The sequence below is a fragment of the Stegastes partitus genome, unplaced genomic scaffold (genome assembly GCF_000690725.1).
Source record: "Stegastes partitus isolate 25-593 unplaced genomic scaffold, Stegastes_partitus-1.0.2 Scaffold953, whole genome shotgun sequence".
Lineage (NCBI taxonomy): Eukaryota > Metazoa > Chordata > Actinopteri > Pomacentridae > Stegastes > Stegastes partitus.
The window spans coordinates 219564-246386 of NW_007578684.1; the positions used below are offsets into that span (position 1 = coordinate 219564).

The 26823-nt window shown below is 40.2% G+C and overlaps 2 protein-coding genes across 4 annotated transcripts in view; one reads left to right on the top strand and one right to left on the bottom strand.

Annotated features, from left to right (window-relative positions):
- Positions 1 to 23956, top strand: LOC103366539 (integrin alpha-X). Its single transcript, XM_008294305.1, has 31 exons — positions 1 to 107; positions 1261 to 1384; positions 1632 to 1720; positions 2220 to 2299; positions 2395 to 2509; positions 2614 to 2744; positions 2847 to 2989; positions 3087 to 3237; positions 4973 to 5108; positions 5213 to 5286; positions 8239 to 8356; positions 9261 to 9403; positions 9894 to 10040; positions 10131 to 10328; positions 11463 to 11593; positions 11864 to 12018; positions 12096 to 12256; positions 12660 to 12776; positions 14256 to 14326; positions 14411 to 14552; positions 15500 to 15598; positions 15782 to 15861; positions 17418 to 17498; positions 17602 to 17677; positions 18414 to 18521; positions 18612 to 18653; positions 18743 to 18868; positions 18965 to 19078; positions 21201 to 21251; positions 21345 to 21455; positions 21580 to 23956. The coding sequence occupies exons 1-31, from the start codon at positions 65 to 67 to the stop codon at positions 21835 to 21837; spliced, it is 3615 nt and encodes a 1204-aa protein (XP_008292527.1). The 5' UTR covers positions 1 to 64; the 3' UTR covers positions 21838 to 23956.
- LOC103366538 (mucin-12-like) overlaps positions 7318 to 26823 on the bottom strand; it is a 25023-nt gene continuing 5517 nt past the window's right edge. For 2 of the 3 annotated variants that reach the window (XM_008294301.1, XM_008294303.1), the window contains exons 10-11: positions 25788 to 25859; positions 24782 to 25099 (exon numbers count right to left, since the gene is read on the bottom strand). In XM_008294301.1, coding sequence (XP_008292523.1) covers positions 25848 to 25859 — 12 coding nt within the window. In that variant the 3' untranslated portion in view covers positions 24782 to 25099; positions 25788 to 25847. Of the gene's footprint in view, positions 7333 to 24781; positions 25100 to 25787; positions 25860 to 26823 lie in introns of those variants that run through there. The other variant, XM_008294302.1, reaches the window with a different exon arrangement.

Genomic DNA, 26823 nt, shown 5'->3' on the forward strand with positions numbered 1-26823 from the left:
GTGTGTGAAACAGACCCAGCAGCAGCAGCAGCAGCAGCAGCAGCAGCAGCGTTCGCCTTCAAAGATGCAGCCTCGCATCTACCTGCTCACCTACATGGTGGCAGCTGGTAAGATCGCAAACTTTTCTATATTTCTGCTCACATGTGAGACGGTTTTTCATCTACAAAAGCAGCAACAGGGAGGATTTATGAGTTGTTTTTTGGGGGGGGGGGATTTTAAGACTTGAGACCCTGAAAGTCAAAGTTACAGCAATTAAATGAATGTTTTGTAGAATTTGTTGGATATCAGTAGCTTCATACATTTTTTTTCCCATATTAGAGTTTTTTTTTTTAAAGTTTCAGCCCTCACTGAAATGTCAAGAACTAAAGAACTCAAAGTACAGAAGATCAGGAAATCCTCACAATGAGCCACGAAGTCACACCTAGCTCAGCTCAGATGGTTTGTAAGAGCTTCATGCGAGTTTTACAGCTTTTAAAGTGTACGTTTTTGTTGCTCATTTCTACTGAGAGCATTTTGGGGAATATCTTTGAGCAGCAAAAACTCATTTTCTTCTGTTTGAATTGTTATTGGAGAGCTGGAAGGGAAAAAATCAGCAGAGAAAATAGTAAAACAAACTTTTTTCGATGACAATATGTTGTTGCCGGTTGAGAAAACTGAACAAAATGTGACTTTTTAAAGGGTTAAATAACTTTGCGTTAAGGCTCCACTGTGTAAAGCTCCTGTGGGCAAAGCTGGCTGTCTGTTGGTGTCAGATCCTGTCGCTGCTGCTTTCTCCGTTTTATTCACCATTAATCCTGTTTTAGGAGTTTCTAGCGCTGATTTTTTTGGACAATTTTAAATGTCTTTCTAACCGGCTGGTGGCTTCAGAGGATTAAATACTGACATTGCATTTTAGATTTTGCCGCCTGCATCAAAATTCGTCTCAGTTTCCCCTTAACTTTGCATTGCTTTGTTCTGCCTCATCACATGGCTTCTTGTGGTTACTCTGTCTTCTTGGCATCCTGCTTCTGCTTTGTGTCCCAAAGCACTCTGGTAAACTTTAAAATTGCAATCTAAATTTATTTTATATCATTAACATTAATCGGATAAAGGTGTTGTTTTTTCTTCTTCCTGCTAAATCACTGGCTTTTTTGGGTTTCTCTCTATGATAGAACATTAAAAGTCACAGAGCTCACTGATGGTGTGACTTGATGTGATATAATTAAAGTGTAACTGAACTGAAAGCAGGCTGCAGGTCAGTTGTTCACATTGTGTTTGCAGCTGCAACCATCCCTGTTGCTTTGACTTTCAACATCGACACGACAAAGCCAGTTGTCTCCAAGGGCGAGCAAAAAGACTTCTTCGGGTACAAAGTGCTTCAGTTCGCGTCTGGCGGAGACAAAGGGTGAGTCTGATTTTACAGCACGTTAGCTCAGTTCATATTAATAATTCCTGTAATTGCGGATGGCGTCGTCATTCTGGTGTGTGTGACTGCATTCGAGTCCTGTGAGAAGCTGCGACAGGTTGTGGTTTGACACTAAGACTGACAACGCATCCTGTCACTGACACACCGCTTACAAAAGCGTTTTCTTTTTTCCCCCAAAACTCAATTGCAAGTTCGAACAGATTAATAGATTCATTGTGACCCACAGGATAATCGTCACTGCACCTCTGCGGCTGAATGGTTCTGGGGGAATATTCAAACGCAACCAAGAACAAACCAAGTGGTTCAGCCCGAATGGTACAAACACACTCAACTGCCACATCGACCCTCTGAACCCCAAGTAGTTTCTGGGTGTTGTTTTTAAAACTCCTGTCACACGTTTATTCACTGTGGGCTCATTTTTCACTGCAATAAAAAGTCCTGCACCTCTGTGGACACAGAACAACCACGCCTAGAAGGAAAAAGAGTCACAGCTGACACAGTTATAATGCCGTAAATCGAAAAAAAATAATTCATTTCTGTGATTATTTGTTTTACAAACATTTTTTAAAAAGAAATAATTTTCCAGACAGCTGAAAATCCACTGATTCTTTCCATTTCCTTGCATCTGGCTCTGAGAAATGGTGTCATTTAGAGTAATTTAAAAGATAAGCTTCCCTTCAAACCCCTCCAGCAAGTTTTTGGGGTTCAGAGGTTTAAACAAACAAAAAGTACAGTTTCCAAAAGTACAAAAATATGAAACGCAAAATGACAAAAGTCACGACGAGGCTATAACGTTTTGTTTATCTCATAACAGAACATTCTCTGCCAAACGACACAGTTGTGAAGCACTTTGGCTTGTCGATGGCTGCCGACCCCACTGGCTCCCGGTTCACTGTAAGGAAATCACACTTTCTCTGCAGCATCCCGTCTCCGCAAAATGAATCCGTACATTGAATCCGACTTCTTCCATCCCTCGTGTTCTGGCTCAGGTTTGCAGTCCGAGTGTTGCCCATGAATGTTACGGGAACTCCTACCTGAACAGCATCTGTTATAACATCACCCATCAGTTCAAGCAAATCTCCTCTTTCACGCCCGCCTTCAAAAGTAAGAGAAGCTTTTTGAGCAAACGAATCCTCGATAGTTTTGTCATGCTTAAATAATCTCGACAAATTTTTACTCTGTTTTTTTTTTTTTTTTATTATTCCCAGAATGCACAAAAAAGACAGTGGACCTCGTGTTTCTATTTGATGGATCAAAGAGTATGACCGAAACGGAGTTTGAGATGAATAAGGTTTTCATATTGGATATAATGAAGAACCTTGAGGGCACGTCCATCAAGGTGGCTGCACTGCTGAGACATGATGCCTTTGCCGTTATTCACTAAATGTCGTACACTTTGCATAGTGATGTATAAATAATGTATGTTATTTCCTGTTTTCAGTTTGCAGCAGTTCAGTTCTCCTCAGGGTTGAGGAAAGTTTTTGACTTCAATGACTATCAAGCTGGTCGTGCTGTTGCTAAACTTCAGAAAGACGGCCACATGAAGAGTCTCACCAACACATACAAAGCACTAAATTTTGTGTTGTAAGTTCACTCACATTACAAACAACTGGCCCGGCACAACTACGACATCATGAGCACCTTATTTAACTCAAAATGTGTTTTTTTTTTTTTCTTTTAGGAATGAACTGATTGACAACACCGCTGCAGGCGCCTCTCCTGATGCAACTAAAGTTGTGGTGTTAATCACAGACGGAGATCCAAGTGACATAGACGGAAACCACATTATCTCAAGATATGATAAAAAAAACATCATTCGCTTTGTCATTGGGGTAAGATGTGATGTCTTATACGTCCAAAAGGTTATCAGTTTTTCAGCTAAAACAATCCCATGCAATGCCGAACTGTTCTATTCACTGCATAGTCGAAGCAGAGGGACATGGATCATGCAAATACTGCATCTTTAGCTGCTTTACAGACACATTTCCACCTATCTGGCATAGCCAAATGGAAACAGTGCCTGTAAAAAGTGTTCAACCCTTTTGGCGTCTGGAAACTAAAATTTTAGTTCATTCCTCTCTGCAAAACTGCTCAAGCTCTGTCAACTTGAACAGCAGCTTTCAAGCCCAACCACAGCATTAGGATTGAGGTCTGGGCTCTGACCGGGCCTCCACAACATTCACCTTGTCGTCTTTAAACCACTTCTGCGTAGCTTTGTCTTTTTGCTGGAAAACAAATCTCCTCCAAAGCCGTAGTTTTCCTGCAGACTGCATCGGGTTTTTTCTTCAGGATTCATATGTACTGTAGTTTTCGGACTATTGAGCACATCTGAATATAAGGCACACCCGCTAACTTTAAAAAGAAAAAAAAAATTGTACATATAGAGGCTGCACTTATCTATAAGCCGCGGGCGTCCACGTTGTCACATGAGATATTAACACAGGAAGATTTTTTTTAACTTTTCATTACCGGTAACATACACAAATACGTAAATGCTTTTTTTCCGAACAGTGCCTGTAACACGGCTGGTTAAATATAAAATAAAAATTACAGTCGCCTACCAGGAAAAGTCATTGATCGCTATCTTCATCTTCCTCCTGCGCATTAAAACCACTAAAGTCGTCTTCTTCAGTGTCGGAGTTGAACAGCCTCAGAATTACTTCACACTTCCTCAGTCTCTCTTTCGTTGTCGCTCTCAATGATACTTTCATCTCAAGGCATATTCTTAAAAAATCGTAAAAATCCATAAATTAGCCGCATCATTGTTTTAGCCGCGGTGTTCAAAGCGTGTGAGAAAAATAGCGGCTTCTAGTCTGGAAATTACAGTACTTTGCTGCATTTGTTTTACCCTTTACGTTTACAAGACTTCCAGGACCTGCTGCCGAGAAACATCCCCACATCACCGTGGTGCCACCGCCGTGCTCCGCTGTGGGGATGGTGCATTTGTCATGACGTGCAGTGTTTGGTGTCTGCCAAACATAGCACTTAGTCTGACGACCAAAAAACTTAATTTCAGCCTCACTAGACCAAAGGATTATTTCATAGGCCCTGTACAGCAGAAAAAAAGGCCAGCATGCTCATACCAAGGGTGGTCCAAAAGTTCTGATGTGAACCAATGTAAATTCAACAGGCCAGACGTTGTTGAGGCGCAAATTAGGTCATTTGCACTAAGTTTTCTCCCTCAGACACTTGAGAACGTTACAGTAGAACGTTCACAGTGTGTAATGTTGAACAAAACTAGAGACCTGACCTGAGGCACCTTGTCTGGTTTTGGAAACCGCTGCTCTTCTCCTGTGAAACCTGCTGTTTCTTCTCTTGGTGGTAGCCACCGAATTGATATCATGTACGGTTTGATTGACCTGTGTGAAATCCTAGAACTGTAGGTCTAATCCTATGGAAGTTCTGGACTTTCTATTAAACAAACTAGACAAACACAGAAAAATGTAAACATTATTGTCTCGTGCAATATGGTAAGCAGCTTTAAACTAGCTTCAGTTTTAGCTTTGAGTTCAACAACAACGTCAGGCTGGGAGTTGCTTCATATTCAAAGCGACACTCTGCTTTCAGGTCAAATACGCTAACCTGGACAAATTCAGGGCCATCGCTTCTGAACCCAAAGACAAAAATGCCTTCAAAATTGAGGACTACAACGGACTAACGGGGGTACTGGAAACATTTCAGAACAGCATCTTCAACATCGAAGGTGAACTTCAACGTTGTTTTGCCATTTCGCTGATGCATTCATTTGATCTCTGTGGGGCGCCCCTGCATGATGCACGACTAACCCCCACAGCTTCTCACATGCAGGCACCAAAGTGGCTCGGGCAGAAGACATGACTAACGAGATGTCTCAGAGCGGTTTCAGTGTCGCCTTCTACGAGGTGAGTAACGTCAAAATCCACACGTTTTGCATGGTGCTTTCCTGAACATGCACACATACGAGTGCAGGTTGTTCAAGAGTGAATTATGAATAAGTCAGGATAAGAGATGCATCACACACTTTACATTCTGAGTAAAGAACTCACCTCAACATCTTTTCATTTTTTTTAATTTCACCTTTATGTTACCAGGTTAAAAAATATTTGAGAACCAATTCTCATTTACAAACATGACCTGGCCAAGAGACGCCAGCAGGAACAAATACACAAGTAAATTACAGACACCAGTAGACACATAAAGACAACATAGAACAAAATTAAACAAGTGAGAAGCATGGGAGCATATGCATGTGAGTGAAAAAAGATGTGTAAGAAAGTGTGTGTGTATATGTAAGCATGTAAGTAAAATCTGGAGTGATCAGCAGGAGCAACAGTCAACTCAGAGTCAGAGTTGCTAGTTTGAGGGTGTTTTTAAGGTGTTCCAGTCATTAGCTGCTGCAAAGTGAAAGGAGTTACGGCCAAAAATAGTAGAGATGTTGGCGATGATGGGCTTGATGTATTCACTAGACCTAGTACGATAAGAATTATGGGCGACTTGAAGAAGAGAGGACAGGTAGGGAGGTGTCTTGACCAGAATTGAAACCAGTGGTGAAGCCGCCGACGATGAAGGGAAGGCCACCTTACCAATGACTAGAGGTCACAGTGGTGAGTGTAGAAGGGTGCAGCAGTGGCAAAGCTTTAAAACCTTTGCACTTTGACTAACTACTCAAATGAAACGCCCAAAACGGAAACACTGAAAATGTGTTATGACTGTAGTGCTTCCTATTTTAATATGTTTAATTTCCTTTGCAAAAAGAACATCTGATTGTAGATCTGTAGCACAGCAAAAGTCACAAACTCAGACCTGTATGTTGCTACCAAAATACATCTAAGTATACAGCGGGAACCCAAGTCTGAGTCCACACTGAAAATCTGTGATATTTTCATGTGAACCTTAAAAAATCTGAAAGTTTAGGGTTTTAGAAATGTTTAAAAATGCAAGAAGTGGAAATGGAAGCATTTCAGAATCTGTTCTGTTTTTTAATCAAACTGAAGCAGACTAGTGGCCGTGTCCATCCTTTGTCCAAAGGTCAGATTTCTTTGTGTCGTGTCCAGATGACACTCAGCTGGGTTTCCTCAGTCTTTCCTCAGACATTATTTATCTCTTAGAAATATGATTGCGCCTCCAGCTTCCAGCAGAAAGGGCAAAATAAATCAATTTGAGATATAAAAGGTCGTTGATCGCAGCTGGTCGCCCGTCCTGAGCCTGGTTCTTCCAGGTGAAAGAGTGTTTTTTAATTTCTTCTCACTGTTACCCAGTGCTTGCTCACAGGAAGTTTGAAGTTCTTCCTCTGTGACATCTTATTGTATTTCCACTCTGTGAGGTGCCCTGAGAGGACTCACGAGGTAAATCCGCATCGACATGAATCTTTGAGAAGCAGGTGTGCACCGGACAGCCAGAAAATAGCAAGCAAGCCGGATGACTCGTGGATGAGCTCAGATCAAAAAATCCCTTCAGGAGTTCACAGAAAGTCAAAAATGACTTGGAGGATGTAGGTGTGCGTGTTTCCTTGACAACAGCTTGGTGCAAACAAGATGTAAAGCCCTGATAAGAAAACTGGTTGCTGACTGTTGACATGCTGCTGCGGGGCGACCACAGCATCGATGATGCAACAAAAGGTCGATGGATACAGACGCACAGAAATAACTGAGCGCTCAGATTCAGCCAAAGCATCCCTGGACAACATTTTATCATTCACCAGGACAACTGTCAGTATCTAAATAACAATAAGAACTGCTTCAACTTATCTCTTATTTTTTGATCATCACTTTTAGCTAGCCGTGGAACTAGCGCCTCATTTCCACATCCTGGTTTACGTATTTTGCTGGATAGTTCCTTTTGGTTGTTGTTTCTGCCTGCGTCCACGACTTAACCGCAACTCCATTCATTCCTATGAGAGAATCCGTGATCGCTGATGTGTTTGTGAAACGTCAGGGTTTCTTTTTCTTCTGGAGTTTGCCTCAAGTAAATCGAAACGTTTTTTTTTTTTAATGGATTACGGTGTTACCGGACTGTGGGCACCAGGAAGTTGGAAAAGTGATTTAGCTAAGAGGGTAACAGGCTGTTTTGTTGTTTAAATGTATAACAACTAAACAAATTAGTCTAGCTCGTTTAAGACGTGCAACATGCAGAGAACCCACCCACTGTAGTGCTTTATACGTCCTATAACAAAATATTTTACTAAACTAGCTTAACAACTCACTCATTTCTCTCAGGCACATATTCCATATAAGTGGACATCAAAAACCGACAGCCTCAGACGCTGCGGTGAAGTTTCCATCCATCTGTAATTAAATTCATGACCTTGCGCTGAACACCAGGGCACGCAGTCTGTATATTATCAGGATTTACAGACATCAAGGCAAATTTGTGTGGAAACAAGGAGTTCGGCTCGACTCCTCGCGCTTGTAAATAGTTTAAATGAATATAAAAATTGTACTTTTTGGACTTCGCGGCTGCCTGGACCTGGGGAAGATGGGCAGCATTCATAATAGGCAGCCCTAGAAAGGGTGTGACACTCCTCAATGACGTGAAAAGAGACTACAAGATATAAAATACACCAACTACACCTAAAGCATTCTACTGGGCAGAGCCTTAACACAACACTCTCAAACACACAAACAAAGCAATCAGACTGTTTCAGGATGACATGCAAAGACTTGGATTAAAAGCCAAGAGACCAAAGCGACGACTGCGATGATTAATAATTAGACGTCACCATGAGAATCCACGCTCAACTGATCTCTGATTCTGAGCGATTTCCTGTCAAGCAGTTTGACCTGTCACCTTTCAACATGACTACTCTTGGTGTCTCAGTTCCTCTCTGTGTTCTGACGAGACTTTTCTGTGAACAGGATACCTTAATTCTGGGTTCTGTGGGATCCAACAGCTGGCGTGGTTCTCTCCAACAAATGCAAGAAAACAAGGATGAACAGATTAAAGATCCGGAGATGACGCAGGACTCCTACTTGGGTAAACTGTTTTTTCATCTCTTTGCAAATTGTCTGTTCCTCTAACTTGAATGTCATTGTTTTTTTAACTTAAGATAAGAAAAATTGCACTCTTATGCAACTTAACCACATTCTCAATTAGATTTTGAGAATATTTTCTCCCTGGTTACGTCATTTATTTGCAGCCGATGGAATATTAGTTGTGACGCGACTCAACACTCATGGACATATTGTGAAAGGGTTGTTATTTACTCCTAAACCTAACCAAACGGTGTGTAATCTGAAAACAAAGTTAATAATACTGGTTCAACGTCGACATGAATCCGAATCTCCTGCGTGAAAGTCCTGCGTTGGACGAATGCCACCACTGCTCCTCAGCAACTAAAATAAATCTCTGAGGGACAAAAAAGGCATTTGTTTACACAGTTAACCCCAAAAAACGGGCCAAAACTGTAATGATTTCAAAAATCAAATGAATGGACTGAAAAATGGTGAATTGTTTTAAACAGTTATTTCAAAGATTTTTCCTGTTTTGGTAAAACACAGATAATATCGAGTGAAATCACTGAAAAAAAAGCATCAGTTTACACGGTAACTATATAAGAAAGGTCAAAACTCATCGTTTGTTTGCAACGTTGCACCATGAAGTTGCACGACTTTTACAGCATTTTCCGCACATAAATACGCTAAAAAAAAAAAACACCCTTATTTTATGGATATTTATCATTATCATCACAGTTTTACACTTTTCAAAAGTCATCGAATTCCACTGTTTTTTAATGCCAGCAGTGTTTGTTTGTGTGTTTTACAATGTAGTAAGACAACAATAGTGTCATGTTTCTTAACAGTGAACACAGGTCCATGTCTGTGGTATTACTTATCTGAGAAAAATGAACATTTAGCAAATATGTGACTGTCTGTTGCAGGCTACTCCATTTCCGTTGGAAGGAGGAACGGTGTTCCTCTATATTTCTCGGGTGCACCAAGGTTTGAGCACACAGGTCGGGTCGTACTTTTCATAAACCGAGGTGAGAACTGGACCACAGCCCAAAGAATAGACGGCGACCAGGTTGGTAACTCTCCTGACAAAGATTGTTTTCGTTTTTTATTTATCATGCAGATTCTAGACAGCACTAAGCGTGCCATGTTGATCGTGTTTAAACCTCAGTCTGCTGTTGGAACTGAACAAAAGCTTCTTTTGTTTTTACTATGCCACCATTAGAGCCAACGTCAACAATTTTGCTTCAAGTTTTACTTTGAAAGCTTACTTACATCCCTGATTATAGTTTAGCTTGGAAGGGATACAGATTTTCTCAGTAAAATCTGCTATCTTACATGCATTTTGCATTCAAAGATACGTGCACCGTTATGAACATGTGCAAAGGTAGACTTTTGTGGTTTCAGGGAGGAAGCCAGAGAACTTCCTTGCACTGGCACAAAATTTGCCTCAAAAGAAACTATGCCAGAGTTGTGTGAAGCACAATATATGTCTGTCCTAACTCTCCTTGCATACATTATGGATATATACATTTATTAACTTGAAAGACATAACTTTTCAGATTGGTTCCTACTTCGGTGCAGAGCTGTGCTCAGCGGATGTTGACTCAGATGGTAACACTGATTTTTTGCTGGTGGGAGCTCCGCTGTTTTTCGAGCCACTCGAGAAGAAAGAAGGCCGCATCTACATCTACACACTGACTGACAAGGTGGACTTCAAATGCGATTATATTCAGACACTGAGATTATTAACGCTTTTATTTTCTAAATGCATAAAATCGCGTCCCTATTTCCTTTAGATGGAACTGGAAAGTAAAATGACCGTGATGGCTCCATCCATGGGCAGATTTGGCACCAGCATATCAATTCTTGCAGATCTCAATGGAGATGGGCTCAGAGATGTTGCTGTTGGAGCCCCCCTTGACGATGATAACAGAGGGGTTGTGTACTTGTACCTCGGAGACAGACACAACGGGATACGCAAAGACTGCAGCCAGGTGAGAGACTGCTGGCACTGAGTCATCACTGTAGCGGAGACCATGAATGTCGGGTCCATTCGAGTCAACCTTTTTTTTTTTTTAGCAAGTTTGGTATTTACCTTGAAAAAGTGATTGTATAAGTATTTACCCCATTTAAGTGACTCACCTATCTCAACACAGGCACAGCCAATTGGTAGTGGAAATCACACAATTACAAGGGATTGTAGTATAAAGACACCTGTATCAGGAAGGTCCAGCCACTGGTGAATCAGTACTCCTGGATGGGACTACACCATGAAGGCAAAAGAACACTACAGTTAAACTAATCATTAAAAAGTGGATGCATGTGGTACATGAATAAATCTGCATACCAAAACTCAAAAACTGAGTGACCAGACAAGAAAGAAACTAGAGAGGGAGGCCACCAAGACACCTATGAGCCCTCTTAAGGAGTTACAAGCTTCAGGAGCTGAGCAGCATCGTGATGTGGGCATCCCTGTCAGTAGCAGGCCCTGGAAGGCTCGTAGAGGTAGAGGGTAAAATGAAGCAATGAAATGAAATGAAGCAGCAAAGTGTAGAGAAATCCCAGAGGACAACCCGATCATTCTGCAAAGAACTGCGACTTGGAGAGAAGGTTTGTTTTCCAGCAAGACAATGACCCAAAGTGTACAACCAAAGCTACGCAAAAATGGTTTAAAGACAACAAGGTGAATGTTCTGGAGGCTAAGTCAGAGCCCAGATCGCAATTCAATTGAGAAATTGTGGCAGCACTTGAAAAGTGACGCTCCCTGTGCAAACCTGACAGAGTTTGAGCAATAATGGGCTAAAATTGCAGCGTCCAGACGTTCAGGCTGATTGAGACCTATCCACACAGGCTCAGTGTTGTACCTGCGGCCAACGGGGAATCTATTAAATACTTACTTGAAGGGGGTGAATACTTAGGCAAGGCACTTTTGATATTTTAATTAATTGACATGAATTTATAGAAATCTTTTTTTTCTTCGACACGAAAGAGTATTTCTTTTTTTGTCAATTCTTATCAAAAAAGCCAAGTTATATTGACCATTCGTATCCTGTTTGCCACCTTTCTATCTTCAAATATGTGTGCAAATCAGACACTGTTTCAGTTGCCAAATTATTTTGTTGTCCCAGAGAATCGAGGGAGCAAGAATAGATTCTGGGATGAGATTCTTTGGACTGGCCATCGATGGGGACATCGACCTTGGAGAAGACAAACTCCCAGATATTGTGATTGGGTCACAGGGCACTGCTGTTATCTTAAGGTATGGAAACTGGGTACATTATGTCTGAGGTTGAGAAGTGTATGCACAGTTTCTAACCCTATGGTGTTTCAAAAGTCAGACTATATATCAGAGCTCAGTTGTAACAACAAAATAGAGGAACGCATTGGCGGACAAATTACTAAAACCAATGAGAGATGAGACTAGATGTCATAAATAAATGAAGCCAGAAGGTGAAATCCTGATTGGTGCCTTGCTCACCGTTCCTTCAAGCACTCGTCTAACAATCCATGTTCCACCACTGTCTTCCAGCTCCAGGCCTGTCTTTAATGTCTCGGCTCGTCTGTCTTTTCAACCTAACGAGATAAGCACTGACAAATTTGACTGCCTCGGCTCAGATGGAAGTTTACCTTTGGTTACATTAACGGCCTGCTTTCAAATGGTAGAAGCAACAAACAGCAAAGCAGGTATGGACTTGTGCCACAAATGTTATGTTCAGTAACAGTGCCATATCTTAACCATGCTGTTTGCCTTTGTGATGCAGCAAGCTCCAAACTGAACATCTCGTACATAATCGCTGTGGATCCCAGGAGACTAATATCTCGAGGTTTCTTAAATGAAACTGAAAAGAAAGCCAGGAATCGTATGAGTACCTTTGAGCTTGAGAATAAGGAACTTTGCTTCAACCACACCGTCTACATGCCAGTAAGAAGAATATCCATACACGTACTGTAAAGGAGAAGATATCTCCTATCTGTATATTTTTAATTATTCATACATTCAGACCTCTACGAGTTATTTTGTACATTTTTAACCTATGCAGCAAACTTTGCATTGAGTAACTTTAGCCAGTTAAAGAAACAGTCTGGTGCTACGGCCTTAAAATGTCTGCTTTAGCCATCTAATAGGTCTGCATTCTACTTATTGTTTTGAATTGAAGTTCACTTGACTTTTGACTTCAAGTTATTTACTGACATGTATTCCTTTAGTTACCTATACAGCAACAATTTCTGTCACGTTATCGCAGTTTCTTGTCTGCGCTGAAGAAATGATCAGTGGTAAATGTCTTTGCTGATGTAAATAAGTCTTCTTTCTTTTTGTTTTGCAGAAATGTGTGAAAGACACACTATCGCCCCTCAGCATCAAACTAGAATTTTCCCAGCCGGATGGGGAGAGCGCGGGTGCCGTCTTGAATGTGGACAGCAAGAATCAGTCGGATGTCGAGGTATGTAACGTGACCACAGACAAGGGTTTGTGGGATTGTAGGAGAGTGTATCCTGGAAGTTTTCTTTGAATGTTAAATGTGGCATGGCCATCAGCCATCCAGTGGTGGGGAGCGGTGCAACCTTTTGCATCCACAAACTCCTCTGTGAACCATAACACTTCAAAACTGTTCACAATAAAGGCATCATGAGAAACGAACTGAAACGATCAAATGGATGGTAAATGGATGAAGATGGAGAGTTAAGCTACAAATGCATGCAGCACTACCTGACCAAGTTTTAGGTGCGAACATACACTTGCCATGTTGGAACACAGGATAGAACAGGAAACAGTAGTTGTTCCGTCACATTCTGTTTAGATTTAATGCAGTCACCCCACAAATTTACCGTTTAATCTCCCTCAAAGGTCGTTGAAATTCAATGGCAGTTCTAAAGAGAATGAATCCCAGATTTTGACGTTGTGATGGTTGGAGATATGTGCATCAAACAGGAAAAGTCTGCAGTAGTTTTTACTTTGCCTGTAATTATACGGGGGTTGGACTCCACTTAGGTTGCCCCTGTTTGGTTCAGTCCTGTTTGGGTTGGATTCATTAGACCTTCAGTGCAAACTGGGGCAGTTTGTAGCCCAGTGTGAAGCAGCTGAGTCAACTCTTATGAGTTGGTTCTCTGCCAGAAACTGGTAGAATGCTCCTCAGGGTTGGGGGTAAGTTGCTTCTCAAGGTGAAGGACTTTAAGTTTCTCAGGATGTTGTTCATAAGTGATGAGAAAAAAAGTGTGAGAAGGACAAACCGAATGGTGCGACATCAGCAGTAATGTGGGCGTTGTTGTGCCAATGAGCGAGCTTAGCCAGAAGATGAAGATCTTCATTTAATGATCTATATTCCAACCTTCAATCTGTGGTTATGGGCTCTGGGTACTGACTGAAAGAGTGACAGAACAGATATAAGCAACAATGTTGAGTTTCCACTGTAGGGTGGCTCGAGAGCCTTATAGTTAGGGTGAGGAGCTCGAGCAACCAGGAGATCGGCGTAGGGTAGCTGCTAGGATGGCCCATGAGCGTCTTCCCTTGGAGGTTTTTTAGGTATGCACAACTGGGAGGAGACCTCAGGGTAAACCCAGAACTAATTGGAGGGATTATATATCTCATCTGGCCAGGGAATGCCTCAAGATCAACCAGGAGGCGATGGAAGAGGGATGCCTCGAGTTTCCTGCTTAGTCAGCTGCCACTGTGGCCCAACCCCGGAAAAATGTAATAAATGTGTGGATTTATGGGAAGAAAGATGCACACATTGGGAACAGACACGAATGGAAACTGACATCAGCTTGTCAGTTGATTCATATTATCAGTCAGTCGTATCTATTTTGTCCTTTATGTGCCAAAGGACTCCTGTGCTGCTCAAACCATCTTTCTAAATTTGCTCTAGAAATAAAGTGAATATAAATGCTTTTTTTTTGTTGTTGTTGTTGTTGTTTTGTTACAGATTCCCTTTGAAAAGCACTGTAGAAAAAATGACATCTGTATTGCCGAACTCGAGGTGGATTTCAACTTCACGTACGTACATTTGACAAACACAGCACAACTATTGTGAGATAAGCACCACATGACCAAGTGTAAGAACGGCTCTGTTTCTTTTAGGAGTCCGACGTTGGTGGTGGCAGAAGACAGTTACTTCCACCTGTTTTTGAAACTGTCCAATAATGGTGATGACTCGTACGAGACCGGCTTTATAATTACCTACCCCCCAGGCCTCTCCTACTCCATGACAGCTCTTGTAGAGGTGATGTTACCCTGGAACTCATACATCATGTCCCACCACTGATTTACACCCAGTGACTACTTTTATCATAAACGATGCTTTTTTGAACAGCATGGCATGAATTTGCACATCAAAATCAGTTCACAGATCTAAAGGACTTTCCCTACACGTGTAAAAGTGCGCTGCAGAAAATCTGATAACTACAAAGCTAAATGAACTCTTTTAATGATAATATTCAATCAGCCTATTCAGAGCTAACCAATGCAAAGAGCAACATGCTATTTTTCTTGTGTGTTTGTCAGAGAATGTTCAAGGGTTTTGTTTTTTTTTCTCGCAAAGTTACCCTCCGACTGCAAGTCAAATTTTCTAACCTACAATGGCCCTTGTGTGGCAAAAAGACCGGATGTGAAGACAAACATAACGGTTCCTGTAATTTTAGCAACACACTATAGATTCAGTTTAATTTATCCAGTTAATTTCAAGGCACCTAATATAATGCAATTACTCGTATAGCAATGATGACAGTAATAATGCATGTCTTTCATAAACATACATGGTTGCACAAATCTAACTACAATCACTGCACATAAATACATAAAACTAATGTTTTTTTTGACAATTAGCCAAAGTGTATTTATACTTTAATACCTAATTATGAGTTTGGTTATAAATCACCCTCAGAAAAAAATGGCATTTATTAAACAAACAGATGTGCATAAGTGCCACATTCAGTTGCTCGTTTACTCCATTCTTTTCTGTGCCACCACAGAAGAAGAGGAAACAGATCAGACTTTTTGTAGGACATGAAACCCACACAGGATGTGCAACTGCTCTCAACACCAACCCTACTTAGTTTTAAAAAAAAAAGAAAAAACAAAAAACCCCAGTGGCCAACAATTTCATTTCAACTACTGCGCTGTTATTACTGAGGGTTTCAGTTAATGTTTTTTTTTTTTTTCTGAAAACAGGCAACGAGACCGACTCTGTACGACTGCAACGGTGTGGAAGGAGTGCTCGATAAAGCTAAATGTGGTGTCAGCCTTCCTGTGTATCGCAGCAGATCCTTTGTGAGTCACACCACACCCAGACACGCTCCAAACAGACAGAAGTGAAGTTTCACAAATGAAGAACTGTGACCAGCTCGCCAAGCCTCCGACATGATCGACCAACTTTTCCCACAAACAAATTTCCTGTTTTTCTTTGTGTCACATCTCACATCGCTGTCTTCTTTTTTCTCTTTTCTTGCAAAGGCAACATTTAACGTCTCTTTCCGCATCATGGATGACTATGACTGGAATGACACGATCTATGTGACCGTTGATGCAACAAGGTACAGGCCTTCTTACTTCTACTCGCTGTGGCCTCATTTTTTACCTGCACCTCTGTGGAAACAGCACAACCACAGCTGGAAGCAGAGAAAGCTCAGAAATGTCTTCTGTGCGGCACGACAGTTATATCGCCACAAATCATAAAGATGAAAAAAAAAGTTGAATTACTTTGATTATTTTTTTTAAATAGAACCAACATATACAACATTTTTTGAGTTGGTATTACTGATATTTGAGAGAAAAAAAAAGGGCACCCCGCTCTATAGATCAGCTAGTTTACTTTTTTACAAACAAAAGGGAAAGGAAACAAGACATAGTTCACAGCACTCCTAGTTCCTCCTTTAAATTCTGTGTGCTGTTTTTGAGCCATAAAATATATGTTTTAGTTCCCTCTCAGTCTCTTTTGCTGTCTGCTCGGTGTAAATACTGCCCACAGTTCACCTGAAAACTCAGAATTGTTGTCATGTGGCTGTTTGTGACAGACTTTCATGGTTTATAGGTTGCACTTAGGAGTGAACAATTTTTTAGTTTTTTTACAAACTCTGATTCGTGCAAAATGTTAATTCATGGTGAATTTTTGAATGAGACACGTAGAAGAAAGCGACTTAAATGAAATATCACAATTTTAAGCCTAGACTTGGCTATTTTTTCATGACGAAGCTGCAGATCATACATTTTCTTTAAGGACCTTTTCGAAAATCCAACAATTCTTCAGCTTTTTTAGTTTCTGGCTCTGACGAATTGTGTAATTTTTGGCTGGTTTATCAGGCATGTTTTCTTTTCTTTCTTTCTTTTTAAATTATACCAAATATCAGAGGCAAAAAGTGAAAACAGAGAGAATTGTCAGTTTTTTAACTTTCAGACAATCCTCAAACTTATCATCAAACTTGTGCGGTTCTGTCAGGAAATTTAAGCAAATCTAAGCCAATATTCGTGATACTTCACTCAAATCTCTTTACTCTACATGTCTCTCTCTCTCTTTTTTAAAATGCCAGCAAATAAGCATTTGCACGAACCAGAGTCTGTAATAAAACTAATTATTCTGCACTGCTCAGTACAACCGTGAAGCCATTAGTGATTCAGCTGAACCAACGCTCATATGAGAAAACTTCAGGGACTGTTAGACGAAGCTGCAGGTTGTGTTTACACAGACCAGAAAGGAGAAAGGTGTCGGAAAATGTTCAAATATAAATAGTAAAATATCTACAGTAAGTAAAGTCATCATTTTTTTTCCCAGTACTGGACACATGAAAATATTGTAGATGTTGATTCCAGTTTGTATTATTATTATTATTACTGGGAAATAATAATAATAATTTCACTTTCTTGCATGATTTGTAGCATTTTTAACGTGTCACACTGCACAGAAGATATTTCTGAGTTCTCTCTCCTCGACATGGTTGCTCTGTTTCCATAGAGATGTAAGATTTTATATTGCAGTAAAAAAAAATTAACCTCCAGCGAGGAAAAAACAAGAAATAACGCCCAGAAACTGTTCAGACGGTTAACAATCTAGCGATGTTTGATATTGACAAAACATGTCTTTTTCATCCATCAGTGATAATTCAAACTCCACCAGTCCCGCTTCCAAGACCAAACCTGTCCAGGTGCAATATGAAATCAAAACGGCACTAACAGTGTAAGCAGCACATTTCACATAAACAATATTTTATATCACGTATATGATGCATGACTTATTTAATCCAGCCAGCAGCTGTCTAATCATCTTGTATCCTTTCCAGGAGCGAAGACACCATCACCTATCTGAACTTCACAGCAGAGGATGCTGAGCCTAAAAAAATCCTTACGATATACAGGGTGAGGCGCTTCATTGTTCTGCAGCGATCCAACACAATTGAATTTGTTTCCATACTTTGATTTTTACAGCCTGTACAAACTTCTCCCCATCGCACATCAACTCCACAAGATGCTTCACCATGCCCAATGCATCTTCCAACAACTTGCTCCTCTGCTTTTTGAGCCAAGATGCATTCATTTATTACATTTTCAATTTGTTTCCATAATTGTTTCCTCTGTGCTCTGCATCAACACTGCCTGCAGTTAAACCCCAGAATCGTAGTCATATGACCGTCGGTAACAGCTGAGTCACTGTCGGCTTCATAGTCGCACCAGTGAATGCAGATTTGTTTGTTTTTTTACAGAATTGTAGTGAAAAAAATATTTTTGGCATTTTTAAAAAAGGAAAAGATAAACAGGTATAATAAAGTGATTTTGATTATTTTTCCACATGTCTGTTTTTACATTTTCTGTCTCATTAAATGGTGCAATTTCAGTGATTCTTAAAAAAAAAAAAACTAACAAGTCTTTCAAACCCAACAAACTAAGGAAATTGAGACATCATGTGCTACTCGGTGAGATTTCGAGGTGCTTACAGGAAGCTTTTGTTACCTTTAGACAGAGCCAAGCCAGCTGTTTGCGCTAGATTTAAATATATGCTATGCTAAGCTAACCTGCTGTCGCGTCATTTTAGTCAACGCTAAATTTCCCAAAGCTGCGTTTCTAAAATGAATCTACTTCCTGTCCCCGTTCACAGATCGATAACATCGGTTTCAATGATTTTCCTCTCACCGTGTCGCTGTTCTTCCCAACTGAACTGGAACACAACTTTACAATGAACAACTACCAAGTCTTTGTGGGGAAGGTAATTTTGGCCGGAGCTGTTTTTTTCTTTCGAGTTCTTACTTTGCTGTGGATTAAATCTTCAATGCTTACCTGACTTTTTCTTTTTCAGAACAAAACTCAGTGCGCGCCCTCTGCTGACCCAAAATCTGAGGTACGTACAACACCGTCAAAGTATTCCGTCAGAACATGTCGCGAAATCATGAATTACTTATTAAAATGAATAATGTCGCTGTGTCGCAGCACTGCCCGCCTGAGAATGCCTGCAAAGCTGTCGTGTGCGATACTTTCATTCTGGAGAAAAACTCACGTGCCGAGTTTCAATTGTTAGGAGACGTACAGTTTAGAAACCTCAAACAGCAAGCAGAGGTATGTAGCCACGAAACACGCATACAGAATACACACCACATAGAGCACTTAAAGTGACAAACATATGTTAATAATTGACATGCTCTTCCTTTACAGAACCTCTCTTTTCTGAAAAAATACACCGGCGAGAGTGGAGAGGTTAAATTTACAAGCTTTATACGTGTTGACTACAACAAGACACGATATGTGCTGGATTCTAAGAAACAAGACGTAAGTTTAAGTTTGATCTATAGACTGTGTAAAGGAGACGGATGAAGCCTCTGGGTCGGCAAAGTGGTGCCATTGGATTGTATTTAACAGCCAGCAGGGGGCGACTCCTCTGGCTGCAAACAAGAAGTGAAATCGTCGACGAGAAAATGATCCGACTTCTCACTTGATTTATTACCTCAGTAAACATTGTCCTCATACGTTTATGGTCACAGTTGTTAGTTTTAAGTCTTCTTCAAAACAGAAAGATGATCATTTTGAAAATTATGATCCCTTTCAGAGGCTAATAGACGACAAAGCATGGTATGTTTTAGGGCTACCTTGATGAGTTGCGACCATTTATGATGTGCGACCAAGACGTTCCCAGAGTATACCCATCATAATTAAAAACTGCTGTCATCCCCATTGAAGCAGTCTCCCCGTGAAGCAACGCACCGCTCGCAGTGTTCCCGCAACACTTGTAACATGTCAAGCAGCCACAGTTCGGGTTAATGGAATCACTGAATATCCTCTTAGAACGTTACAGTAGAACTCGGACCGTGGAGAATGAGTTCACGGTGCACAACCATGTCAACACCAACCAGCCTTTAACTCTTGCAACACAGACTCGTATTAGGACTCCCAAAGTCAACTTTGTAGTCATAAGCTTCAGAGATTACGAAAAAGAAGTTGTTCAGCTGACTATAAGTTACCAGAAACACCACAGAGATTTCCCTAAAGCTGCAATCAAACTAGCGAAGTCACCAACTGCATTGTGGGCTGCCACGTACTCTGCAAAAAAACAATATTTTACATAAATTAAGACGTACCACAACACCTAGAACAGTTAGAACCACTAAAAACAAACCTACGTAAGCATTTCAGCGGAGCTTCTCACTAATCAGCCCAGTGTTGGGGCAGGATACAGCAGACTGGTAACTTAATATGTGATGTTAAAATCTCCAGGTGCCCAGCAGAGGCCACTGATGTGACACCAAGTGGGAAACTGACAGTAACGCATTATGAACAATGCATAGCATCTTTAACTCAGCTACACGTGCTCATGGTGCTCCTGAACTGACACGTCTTGTCCGGTTTGAGAACCTGCAGTTCTTCCACTGTGAAAACTGCTGTTTCTTCTCTTGATGGCAGCTGCAGATCCACCTTTAGTCACCAGTGATGATCCTCTACATTAAGGTTGGATCATCCAGTTTCTCAGAATGTGACGTTTTCTTCTCTGCTTCAGTTTGAGCTCCACAGCAAAATCGCAAATCTGTGCCTGCCAGCGGTCGCAAAAACACACATACATATTAGACACGATTTAAAAAATGTATCTAATTAATTAGAGGCGTTGTAATTAATTACATTTTTATCAAATAACAATATTGGACACGATAAAAGTTTTTCAATTCCAATAAATTTTGGTTGACGACTGAATCAGTGAACAGACAAACACGTGAACTTAAACAACAAAATGTTTATTTTTCATTTATATTTATCTGCGTTTTTCATCTGTCTACTACTTTCACAGATTAGTGAAAACCCAAAGTGCCATTACAGCTGTTCTAGTCAACATTTTTGGGCTTTTTGTCTTACTGCTGCACAGTCTGCACACAGCCACGCTCTTATCCGAGCTGCCATCAGGACGTTTTTTAAAACAACTTTCCGCCCAACAAGCCAAGTTCTCGTCCTCCATCACTGTTCACCAAACTTTCTCGTGTGCGGATGTCACTCAACGCATCCTGTGCATCTTCGGCCGGTGCATTAGCGCCACCTACCGGCTGGGGTGGATGCATCAGTGTTACCGGTGGTGCCAGAAATTAGAGAACTGAGAAAGGTGCGATTAACGTGTTAATTTCGACTCATTAATTACAGAAAAAATAATGCAAAAATAAAGTCCCAGCCCCAGCATATATGTGCAATGTCTTCTGAATCGTGCCACGAAGACTCCCACAGCTTTGTGATCTCAACTTATCGACAAGCACAGTCAGTCACAAACTCAAGGTAGTTCACAAACCAATGGTTCACAGTGGCTACGTCTGTCTTTTATATACAGTCTATGCTCTGACTACAGTAAAACCATTTGAAAGATATTGCTTTTAATGCTTTCTCTGTGCGACTAATTTCTCGTATTTATCACTACCAGAGTAAGGACAAGCCTCACAAAACCGGCTTGAACGATCCAACGATGACAATGGTACGTTCAGTCTGCACACAAACAGTCAAAATTAATCAACAGACTTATTCAAAGGTACCACTTTGACAACTTGTTTTCTCTCTTTGCCATCAGAGTAAAGTTCGGGTTGAGTTCACAATCCACCCCAATCAAATGTGGATCATTTCGACTGGAGTCGTGCTGGGATTATTGCTTCTGATCATCATCACAGTCATCATGTTTAAGGTACGAGTCAAAAGACCGTCCTAATATTCAGAGTTGTTGCTCGAATGTCATGAATTGAATTCTGGACTTGAAAAAGATGGTTTTGGGCGTTCGGTCTAATGATTCTTCTTGTGTCTCTTACAAGTTGGGTTGCTTTAAGAGGAAGACGCAGGAGTACTATCAAGAACTGGATCAAGAAGCTGCCTCAACGGCTGGCGTCGCCACCAACGGGTCGACCAGCAAACCAGAGTCTGACGACAAATTGCCCCAATCTCCCGAAGAAAAAAAACTGCTTGAAGCCGGTGAAGAGGAGGAAGACGCTGCTACCAAGTCTCCTGCTGCCCCCACCGACGAGATGACCAAGAAACCAGAGCCTCATGACGAATCGATAGAATGCCTATAAGAAATTAGCGTGATCTCAGGAGACCTTGTGCATCGATCCATAACAGCTGAGTGTCACTCACACACAACAGCCTGAGATGTTTGCAGGGATTCAGACGAACTTTGTTTGATGCGCCAAACTTTTTCATTCAAATTTTTCTCTGTGTCGTCTGGCGCTGCGATACCAAGCGAAGGCCTCTGGAGGTGGTTGGTTATGAAGAAGATGCCGCGACACGCCGATTTCTTGGCAATGCAGCAACCAGTGATGGAGAAAAAGCACAAAAGTAGCTGCAGGTTCCAGATCCTCTCCTACAGACGAAGGAAGGCTAAGAATATGGATTACCTTCTTGAAATGAAGCGATTCTGCTGATTAATGCTGAGATTACCAACATGTAATAATACCTACAACGTGCATCAAGGACATTAACCCTCTGAACTCTGCAAACCCTCCAACGGGTTCAAAAAGGCGTTTTATTTTTTAAAAATCTGCTGAATTGCACCATTTATCAGAGCCAGACAGTGTAAAAACAGATGGAATCATCAGATTTCTTTTGTTTTTTTTTACTTTCCAACGCTCCTTAAACTAATCATGTGAGACTTGTGGTTTCAAGGATTAAAACATCCAAAGAAAATTGGGATATTTAAGCCAAATTATTTTAGCCTACCTGTATTATTTTAGAAAAATGGCTCCCGAATAAACAGTTTGCAGGTGAGACATATTGTAAAAAATCAAAAATTCAAAGTTTCTTAATGCGTCTTGGAGCCATTAGAGACTCAGCTGTGACCAACAGTCGTGCAGCAAAAAATATCTTCGGCTGAACTGCAGGCAGTGTGGAAACAAATTAGACATGCAAGTAGTAAAATATTCATTGCATGTAGAGGCCGCCATTTTTCCAATTCTGGTAACACCAGTAAGTCAGATTATGATGCTACAAAACGAACCAGGTAAACTCGAACAAGTCAAAAGGTGAATGCATGTTGTTTACACTGTAACAGATTGTAACATAACCAATCGTTTGTAGGTTTGCACAGGCGCTGCTGGTTTCTGCTCAGGTATTTATTGAGTGAACGGAAGTTTGACTTGTATCATATCTGCTTGTTAAATGTACAACTTTTATTTCTAATTGTCTCAGCGAATGCAGCCGTGTACATTTAAATGAATCGTTTATCAGCAGCGGTTGGGTTTCTAATTTATCGCCAGCAGACAAAACTAAAAAAGGTCTTAAAGGTCGGATTGACGGAGAACCTTACAGCGTACCGTTCCCCCGTAAGTCAAGCAACAAGAGCTTTTCTAAGGACTTGAATCTGGGATTACTTTGTAGAAATTCACAATCAGCTAGTGTCAAAAATATTCTGAGAGTTGTAGATAGTAAAAGTGTAAGACAGCATTTCATACCAGGAAGAAACTGAGCTGAGGAAAGTTGTTTATTGTTCTGATTCTGTACTGTGTATTTTTCTTTTCTATAATGAATTATTTTACTCTTAGGTGTGATTAGTTTTGTTATGAATGCTTGACTTTAGCATCGAGGTATGACAGCATTTAATGTTCATCACGTCAACAAAATTACTGACACAGCATTTTCAGCGGCGATACTGATTACTGGTCAACCGATACATAGCCAACATCTGGAACTGATATAAACCATGAAAATGAAATGACTTCAAAAATAAAATCTTGCCGCCAAAATCTGAGGACAACATAAGACTTTGTTGAATATTTGTGCTGTGCATGTTCATTTAAAATAGAACTTTCCACTGTTTATTTTCCAGTGTTGACAGCAGGTTGTCACTCAAACAGACGGTGAAGGAAAGTGGGGACTACAGATGGATAAATAAATTAAAATTCTATTATTTTATTGGGAATATATCAAAACAAAACAAAACAAAAAGAAGAAAATGAAATTTGGAAAAATGCGGAATATTAAATGCATATATTGGTTGATCTTGAAAAATAAATAAAGACAATTAAAGGTAATTTTCTATTTTCACTGACAACCTGTCCAGAGGATTATTGGATGCAGCACTGTCCAGTAGCGCCACCTGCAGGTATACATGCTCACTTACCCAGTAAAACATGTCAACATCTGTTTCATGGGTTGGTACCAGTATAATAATAATAAATATGTAATAATGTTGTTTCACTGCTCGTTGCATCATTTTACATTTACACCTCAACATCGGGGCTGCAAGGTGGCTCGGTGGTTAGCATTGTTGCCTCGCAGCGAGACGGGCACCGGTTCAGGAGTTTGCATGTTCTCCCCGTGCAGCGTGGGTTCTCTCCGGGTTCTCCAGCTTCCTCCCACACAGTCCAAAAACATGCTGAGGTTAATTGGTGATTCTAAATTGTCCGTAGGTGTGAATGTGAGTGTGCTTGGTTGTCTGTCTCTAAGTGTAGCCCTGTGATAGACTGGTTACCTGTCCAGGTGAACCTGCCTTCACCCTGAGTCAGCTGGGATAGACTCCAGCCCCCCACGACCCTAGTGAGGATTAAGTGGTGTATAGATAATGGATGGATGAACCTCAATATCACCTGCGACACACCGCCGCCAAATTACTACAGATACCTATTTATGTTCTTGTCCGCTATTTCTGTGAACTTTGCCTGGTGAAAAGCTCACACTCATGGCCACTAACACACAATCAATACTCAAGAAAAGTGAGTGTGTAGGAATTTGTTTGTGGCACAAAGATTAAAACACACTTATAATTTATTAGTTTATTTTTTCATCAACATTTAGAATGAACTGACGAGTGTTTTTGAGGCGTCATTTTATATTTCTCATAAGAAAAACAAGTTCTTTGTTATAAATAATAAATAATATATATTGATATTTAAGGTCATTATTTTCAGAAAATGCTGCAAGTGCACAAAAATAGAATAACTGATGTCTTACAGGTTTTAAATAAAACACAAGCTGGAAGTATGTGCGTCCTGCGTAACATGACCAAGAAACAAACTGCAGGACTGGAATGCAGAATAAAGTCAGCTCTCAGTTTATTTGGATTTTTGTGTTAGTTGTTAAAAAAAACTCAGTGTACCTAATAAACTGCTCAGTTATGTACAGACACGAATAAACTGGTTTCAATATGATTCATTGCGATTTCAAACAGTAGTTAATAAAGTCAAGCGGAAAACGTCGGTGTCTAAAGTCTTAAAAAGCTCCTTGAGCGGTGCCACCGTCCGACCGTCTGACCCGGTTTGACGCTGCATCAGCGCACCTGAGGTTCAGTCACACCTGCAGCCCCGAGGAGTCTAATAGCAGATCTGTTGTGTTGTTCTCAGTCTGAAACAAACAGGAGGACACAAGCCGTACATTTTTTAACCTGATCTATAAATTCTCCATCATTTTAAATTTGCTCATTTGAGTCAAAGTATGGCACAGTTCTGCAGGGATGACTGATAAATCCAAAAACCCGTCTAACTCCAGGTTTGAAAGGCGCCAATCGCACCGTTCATCAGATTTTTGACTCTGAACAAAACATTCTGCGAAATTAAATAATTTCCAGAAACCAGATTCTGTATAAAAAAAATTAAAAAAAGTAAAATACAAAAATTCTGCACTTCTCATTGCAACTGTGAAGCCGTTACAGACTCAGCTGTGACCAACAGTCATGTCATAAAAATTTGCGGACTTTTCCGTTGAACTGCAGGCTGTGTTTACACAGAGCAGAGAGGATGCATGTGGAAAGTAATTTTTTTTTAAATGTAAGTAAAATTAACTTTTTTTTTAATTTTTGCAAAATAAAACTTGAATGAAATTCTGTTTTTATGATGACACATCACTTTACACTGATAAAAACACATTCCTGAGTTCTCTCTCCTTCTAGTCGTGGTTGTTCTGTTTCCATCGAGGTGCAGGACTTTATATCGCAGTGAGAAATGAGCAAACAAGGAGTAAAAACGAGACAGGAACAAAAAAAACAACAAGAAACTGCTGTCCTTACAATCAGTGACATAAAACAATAACATACCTTGGGTTTCTTCTTCTTCTTCTTCTTCTTCTGGCTTTACCCCTGTGCTGCTTCTGTCCTTCAGTCCACTTCCTAAAAGGCAAATAAATCAATAACAGATTGTTTAATTTTAAATATTTCATTTTATGTTAACGCTCTGAACTCTTAAACCTGTTAGCAGGTTTGAAAGGCATTTTATGTTTAAAAAAAATAAAAAAAATAAAAGAAATGACACTATTTATCAGAGCCAGAAACTGCAAAAAATATATTTTTTAAAGAATTTTCACAATCACACAATCTAAATTCAACATTGGGATTTCTTAAAAATCTCACATTTCAAAGTTTGCCAATGAGGCAGGTCCTGTAAAAACCACAAAAATTAAAAATAATTTAAGCTTCTCTGCGCAACTAAAAAAAACGTATTTGACTCAGCTGCAACCAACCGTCATGTTACCACAATTCAAGGTATGATATCTTTAATAAAACAATTCTAAAATGCCAAAATTAAACCATTTATCTAAGCTAGAGACCATAAAAGCAGAAAAGTCTTTAAACATTTTTGACGGTCCTTCAGCTGCTCATCGGTGAGTTCTGTCAGGAAACTTAATCAAAACTGAGCTTAACATCAGGATATTTCCTTCATGTTTTATTTATACATCAGGCAATAAGAAACCATTTACAGCGATCAGAATATGTGAAGAACGAAACAAAAAAAAACTCAGCTGAACTGCAGGCTGTGTTTAATCATAATTATAGAAACAAATTAAAAACATAGGTAGAAAAACATTTATAGTCTGTAGAGCCACAGCTTTTTGTGGACACTTTAAAATGTTGTTTTTGTAAAATAAACAACCAAATAAACTCAACTTTTTATATAATTGATGGCATTATAACTGTGTCATACTGTACAAGACACATTTCTGAGTTCTCTCTCCTTCCTCTTGGTTGCTCTGCTTCCATCGAGGTGCAGGAAAATGAAGACAGAAGCAAAATAAAAACAGCCCAGAACCTCCTTGGGGTTCAGATTGTAAATGTAAGTCTGTAGCAGGACTGAATA